The 7,173-nt window shown below is 38.5% G+C and overlaps 1 protein-coding gene across 1 annotated transcript in view; it reads right to left on the reverse strand.

Moving 5' to 3' along the window:
• The window catches only part of VWA8 (von Willebrand factor A domain containing 8), a 368,307-nt gene that overhangs the window by 269,796 nt on the left and 91,338 nt on the right, over window positions 1-7,173 (reverse strand). Inside the window, exons 10-11 of the mRNA XM_015559449.1 lie at window positions 5,464-5,624; window positions 3,401-3,514 (exon numbers count right to left, since the gene is read on the reverse strand). Coding sequence (XP_015414935.1) covers window positions 3,401-3,514; window positions 5,464-5,624 — 275 coding nt within the window. The remainder of the gene's footprint in view (window positions 1-3,400; window positions 3,515-5,463; window positions 5,625-7,173) is intronic.

Raw genomic sequence — 7,173 nt, forward strand, 5'->3', positions numbered from 1 at the left:
AGGTAAACCGAGTTTCCAAGGCCAGGGGGTGATAGCTCTGGTACAGCCGTGGGCAAACTACGGCCCGCAATAAAGATTTAAATTTAAAAAAAAAAAAAAAGAGACCAGAGGAAAGGGGAAGTGGGAGTGAGAGGTAGGATGGAGTGGAGAGAGAGGTATAGAATGACATATGAGCTATAAGCATGGAGAACAAGTCCCAATTATTGCTAGTCAGTATATACTATGGGAGGAAAATGAAATTGACATAAGATACACTGATAATGTTAATGTGCTGAGAGGAGATTGAGACAATAGGGAAGTGTTGGATGAAAAAGTAATAAGTACATAGAAAATAGGGTCATTTCCTCCCCTATGTTCCCAAAGCATTACTATACAGATCTCTAGTCTCACATTTAAAAGCCCCATTGTAATTAGTTATTTATACATCTGCCACTTTTTATATGTAGGCAAGTATTAACTTTAGGAAAACAAATGTATGCAAAAAAGGATAAACAACTGTAGTTTACTGAATGGCTCATCTGTGTATAGCTCTTATGCTGTGGTAATAATGCAAACACCCTATCAAGTTCCAAACAAAATCCTATGTAATAAAAGGTTAATATGCAAATAGACCGAACGGCGGAACAACCGAACAACCGGTTGCTATTACGTGCACTGACCACCAGGGGGCACACGTGGAACATAGGTAGCAGAGCATGGAACATGGTAGGTGTCAACCACGGCGGGATGGTGGAGCAGGTGAGCGGGGGCACCAGACCAAGGCGGGGCGCCGGTCACTGTTATCGGGGCGAGTCTCTTGTGGTTACTGAATATTCTTGCTCCTGCGTGCTGCGGTCCCGCCTGGATCTTGCACTTGCTGCCGGCACTGCCCCCGCTCTCACCTACTGCTGGCATCGGAACCACCGCTCGCACCCACAGCCAGCACCAGAGCCACCGCTCACACCTGCTGCTGGCATCTGGCACTGATCCCAATCGCTCGGCGCCATCAGTGGGTGCAAGAGGCAGCGGCTGACCCCGATCACTCCTGAGGGCTTCTCCACATTCCCCTGCTCCTGAGGGGCAATCAGGGCAGCAGCCGCCACTCGTACCTGCTGATGACACCGGCCCCGCTTGCACCCACTGCTGGCGCTGGCCCCAATCACTCCGCACCGTCAGCGGGTGCAAGTGGGGCCGGTGCTATCAGCATGTGGGAGTGGCAGGAACAGGGCTGCCAGCAGACAGGGGACCGGGGGCCTTGGTGGGAGGTGCTGGGCAGGGGTGCGGAGAATGGGCTAAGACCCGCCCCTGTGCCCACTACAGTATCACAGCCACAGTTCCTTTCAAGGTGCACAAATTCATGCACTGGGCTCCTAGTTACTATATAACTATGTAGGAGAGGAATAGGGAATCGGAAGTATGTATGTGTAATGGGAAGAAGGATGGTGAAAGAATGCTAAATCTTAATTTTCCATTGTAGGAAATCACTAGATAGTGCCAAATACTGAAAAATATATCAAGAAATATCACTGAAAGTATATTGTTCAGTGATATGGAGGTAAATACCAAAAGAAACAGTTAAGAGTTGAAAGTGGTAGCTTTTGGAGAATGGCAAAAGGGAGTGTCCTAGAACAGATGACAGGGCTGATATTTTCAATTAAAAGCCTTGAAAAACTATCTGGCTCAAATTTCATGAATGTTTAACAGTAATAAAAAATTCAAATAAAATGTAAGTGAAGGAAAACAAGCAGTGCTATGACCTGTCTCCACCTACCCAGATCTCTGGAGATGGAACTGAGTCTGGTTTATACTCAAGGGAGAGTTGAAAATCAACAATGCGAAGATGGGACACATTAAGGAGTACAACTAACCACAGTGGGCCAAACCCTGAGTATGATGCTCAGTGCTACTCTTTTCCTGAAAGTGTTTTCATTTGTAAAACTGCCTATGACCATTAGGAAGAATTTGGGTACTTTTCATAGAAAAGGGTTACTCTTCCTGCATGTTTAGCTACAAACAGATGCTCCCGAGGTCCTAAGGGAAACTGACTGGCAGGCTTGCTGAGACCTACTGCCCAACTGCTTTGATTCATCTCCCTGAGAAATGAAAACTTCTCTCTGACAAATGAGTCACATGCAAAAGCTGAATATCATAAACTGAAGGTGTGAAATGAATGGGATCTTTATACCTTGCCTCCCTAACACGCAATCAAACCACTTACTGGGTGGAGAAGTGTGACGATGTGCACCTCAGGAGCATAAACAGTTGTACAATCAAGTGAATTTTTAAATATTTTATACAGCGATAGTAAAAAATTTAACATTTCCCCTCAATGAAAAAATACCAAGGCAATCTTTAAACAAAACTCTCCTTAAAACATAAATACTTAATTATCATTAGTAGAATTTTAATGTTTTAAATGTAACAGCAAACCCTTTGGATCAAGATTAAGCTTTAATTAAATAAGATCCAACTAAGTGACTAAGAATTATCCAAAGTAACAATCTCTAATTATGTCAAAATAACATGGAAATGTAATGAGACAAAAAAATAACTTGTACTTGCCAAACCTCCTCTAAGGAAAAGTACAGTATGCAGCAGAAAAAAATATTTTCCTTCAATCTTTTTATTTTGAAATTTTTCAAACCCACAAAAATTTGAAAGAGTAGAATATGAACACCCATATATCCTTCACCAAGATTTCACCAATTGTTAAGGTTTTACATTTGTTTTCTCGCTCTCTTGATCTCTCTCCCTCTCTTCATGTAGTGTGTATATGTCTGTATGTCTTTTTTTCCCCTGAAACATTTGGAAGTAAGTTATAAACATCTTTCTACTTTATCCCTTAAATATCTCAGCTTGTGTCCCTAAGAACAGGAATATTATCCTTCATAACCACAATACCATTATGATACTTAAGAAAATTATTATTAATTCAATGTCCCCACAGTGTCTTTTATAGCCGTTTTCATTTTTATGTCCTGATCCAAGATCCCATCAAGTCTCATATATAGCATTTGGTGGTTATGTCTCTGGAAAATGCTTAAAGAAGCCACAAAGGATAATCCTGAACCAGGTGACATACCCCAGTAATAACCGATGACTTCTTAGGAGTGGGCTGAGTTGATGAAACTTTTTGTTTGTTTGTTGAAAAGAAACAAGTGGCTAGGGCAACAGAAGAACTACCTTCTTAAAACTAATATCCTTATAAAATGTTTAAACACTTACGTAAATTAGGCTGAGTGTATGGAACTCATCCTGGGTAGTAACCTCAAAGTTTTAAAAAGTGTCAAACTACAAACATGCCTAGGACACCGAATTATTAAGTTGTTCAAAATTATCTTGGTTTGACACTAAGGTTAGAAGAATAAGAAAATGAAGGCACACTTGATAATAAGAGTAAGTACAGTGTATACAAAATTACCTCTTCTGTAGCTGCTCATCAGACATTTGCAGCTCCTCCTTTAAACGCATATACCTGTCTTCCCTCAGCAGCCTAGAACCATCATAGAGGCTTAGCTCCCGATCATGGATCAACCTGAAGGGACAGAGAAAAATCAGAAAACAAAGTAATCAGTGAAGTTATTGGAAGTAGAAATCAGTCAGTTAACATTTTAATAATGTCCATTATTACTGGCAATTGAGTCTAACAATTTTTGTTGCATCTTTCAAAATTTCAAGTTGGCTAGTTCTGTTATAGTTGGCAAAAATGTTGGTTTCTGTACTAAAGAGCAGCAGTCATGGATACTAGATATGGACAGGGAGGAGGAGGCTGAGGATGAGGAGGAGCTGGAGAGGTGGAGGGGGGAGGGGAATAAAAAGAAAGAGCTGAATGAGTGACTCAGGATAACCATGAGGTGCAAATTAATGTTTAAGGCAGTTGGCATGTGCTCCCTGGAGTCAAATATAACTTTTTAACTACTCAAAATATTTCTATCTTTGGAATTACAGGATTTAAAAGATCAAAAATCTGTATAATAGCTAGTGCTATTTCATGTATCCACTATTATGTTGACGTAACTATCCACAGCACAGCAGCATTGTCTTCCAGATGTTGCAGAGGTTGAAAAGTGCTGTTCTAGATCTTACTCCAGCCACCAAGTCTCCTGATGCCCATATTACAGCTGCCCCACACAATGGCCACTTATAAGCACTGAGGGGAAGGGAGACTGCATAATGCAAAGGTTAGAAGCATGGGCAGTGGAATCGGTTGGACTTGGGTTCAAACCACCTCTATACATTATGAGAAGAATGACTAGGGAGGGGGGAATTACTCCACCTCTTTAAACTTTTATTTTTTATACAATTAGGATTATAATACCAACCACATAAACAGTTGATGGAAGGCATGTGCTTAATACAGTTGTTCTCAACCTTGGCTGCACATCAGAATCTCCTGAGAAGGGTTAGGTGCACCTTTTGAAATTTCAAGTTGGCTAGAGCCCAGGCATCAAGCATTTTTAAGCTTCATGCCCACAAGGTGATTCCAAAGTTGAGAACTTCAGACTCAATGGCTTAGCAAAATGCCCAGCACAGAGTAAGTACTCAATTAATGGTAGCTGCTGCAGCTATTACTACTTGGCCTAATGGGCAAGAGATAGCTAATAAAAGGGGGGAGTGTTATTTTGTTTGTGTCGGCATCAGTCTGTTTAGAAGAGAAAAATTATAAATCTATTGATTGTTTATAATAAATCACTGGAAGTATTTTTAAATGTTCTCAAATCTAATCAGGATTTTTAACACAATGTTTTTGAAATCTTTAATTATACTCAGTATCTACATGTTTTCAAGGGAAAAAGACTCTGAATAGTTAGTTGGGGAATCACTCCACTTATTTGAACTTTCCTGATAAGTCAAAGTTAGAAGCCAAATGTCTATAAGTGATAGAATCAAGCTTGAACAACTATAAAAATTAGTATCTTCACTGACACAGAACGGGAATATTTTCCATAAAAATCACACATGAAAATTTTCCTTAATATTAAATTCAAGAGCAGTTAATTAGGAATGTGTGGATATTTTCCTCACCTAAAATACAGTAAGAGAACAACAGTTAAACAAATGTTCCAGTTTGTAAACACAAAGTGAGCTTTTCAGATTTAAAATACAATAAAACAGCTATTGCACATTTTACAGAAGGAACCACGTTTTCTCTCAAAAAAAAAATTCCAACAAGATCAACCAGTAATGTAAATCTATGATTCACAAGGAGTTGTAAACAGTGGAGAGGTGACTCTCACAAACTGTAGAAACTGGAGCTGTGTGACATGCTGCATATATTAATAAGCATATATAAAAAGTCATTCAAAATTACTACTTAAAAGTTTTTTAAAACACACAGACTTTTTTTTTTAAAGTCTGTTCTACTTAGCTATAGAATTTTAAGTTTTTAAGAACCTATGTAGCCCAGTTTTAAAAGAGAAGATGTAAGGAGTTCCATGTCTACTGTTTCCTTGGAGTATTTTTTTGTGTTTGACGCACGCAAACCTTTGCAACACAGCGAGCGTGCCTGCGTTGACCCGATGAATGCCATCCAACAGGACCAGCTTTCCCTCCAGAGCAGCATTCACAAGGGGCGAGGACCGCCAGGCGGTGTCTCCATTGGGGAGAGTGTATCTCTGCTGTAGCAGATCGCGAGCTGTCATGTCCTAAAACCAAATCCACCACCCACCAAAAAAAAAAAAAAAAAGCGGAATTAATTTTTAAGACATGATTGGCAGCTTATTTAGCTTTATAGTTACCTCTCTCTGAACATTACATGCAACAACTGGGAATTCATCTCCAAACCCATCAAAGAAAATGAGATTCAGAAGCTTTTCTTGGCCATTTGAGGTTTTTTTCCCTATTATTCATCCACATAACATAGTAAGAGTGAGGGTGAATTATTTTCCTTTTAATTTAGCATTATTCCCCTTTTAAAATGTTCACTTAATATCTACACAGATGATGGCAGTTGTTTCCCCTGGTTTTAATGGAATTAACTCAATCAGCTTTATTCTGATAGGGATGAAAATGTATGGATTCCTTTTTAAGAATAAGAGAACTCAATGGGTGGAGATGCTTATCAATAACATGCCTTTTCTTGATGAGTTCTGAAAAGCCATGCTAGGAACCATCAAAGTGACTCATTATATTTAAAGGGCTTGAAAATGAAGGAAACTGCTGAGAACAGTCATCAGATGAGGTACAGGAATTGACAAACAATAGCACCGCACTTATAAGCAATTTTTAAACTCCCACAATGTGGTAGCATGAAAGTGTAACAGATTTAAGCAAACTATTAATAGTAGTTGCATATAAAAATCTAACTACTACCTGGTACTAAAAATTTTTGGTGCCATATAATATGAGCAATTTTTCTTAAATGTGTTTATGTTGAAGACAATAGTTTGTTTTCTGTTATCAACATCATATAAATTTTGTCCACTTATATCAAACAAAAGGCAATTTTAACCAAAAATTCAGTCTTTGTAAATTCTGTGATATGCACCTCAAGTTTTAAGCAGATAAAAAAACTAATGAATTTGCTTATATTCACAATAGCAACAAATCTGTATCAAAAGCAATGTTCTAACTATCAAAAAAGTGCTGACTTAGGAAGTATGAATAGGCTTATATTAAATCATAAAGACACTTGAAAAACAACAATATTCAAATTCAGCAAGTCCTCAATCCCCAAAAGGCTGGTTTTGGCAACCAAAATTTGGTTTAACTCATTAATTTTATTTGATTTCTCAATTATGAATTTAAATTCTATGCAAACTATATGAGCATGTCATTCTAAGCTGCCAATGACAGTTACAACAGCCAAGACTAAATTTATCACCATCATCAGTGTTTACTAAAATGGTTAATGGTGAGAATGAGATCATTCCCACTCATAGCTGTCCTACACACCAGGAAATGGATCCTTCTGCAAGAAAAATAGGACCTATCAAAATAAATGTTTGTAGTCATTTTCATAATCCAATGATGAAAAAAATCAAGTGTGTATGTATATTTAAGTATACATATCTACACTAATAAAAGAGAAATATGGTAATTGGTGAACGACCACTACCCTTTTCATTGGCTAATCAGGGTGATATGCAAATTAACTGCCAACTCAGATGGCAGTTAACTGCCAACAAAGATGGTGGTTAATTTGCATATGTAGGCACAATGCAGGGAGGCGAAAGGGAAAGCAGGAAGAAGCCC

This window comes from Myotis davidii, unplaced genomic scaffold (genome assembly GCF_000327345.1).
Source record: "Myotis davidii unplaced genomic scaffold, ASM32734v1 scaffold70, whole genome shotgun sequence".
Taxonomy (NCBI): Eukaryota; Metazoa; Chordata; class Mammalia; order Chiroptera; family Vespertilionidae; genus Myotis; species Myotis davidii.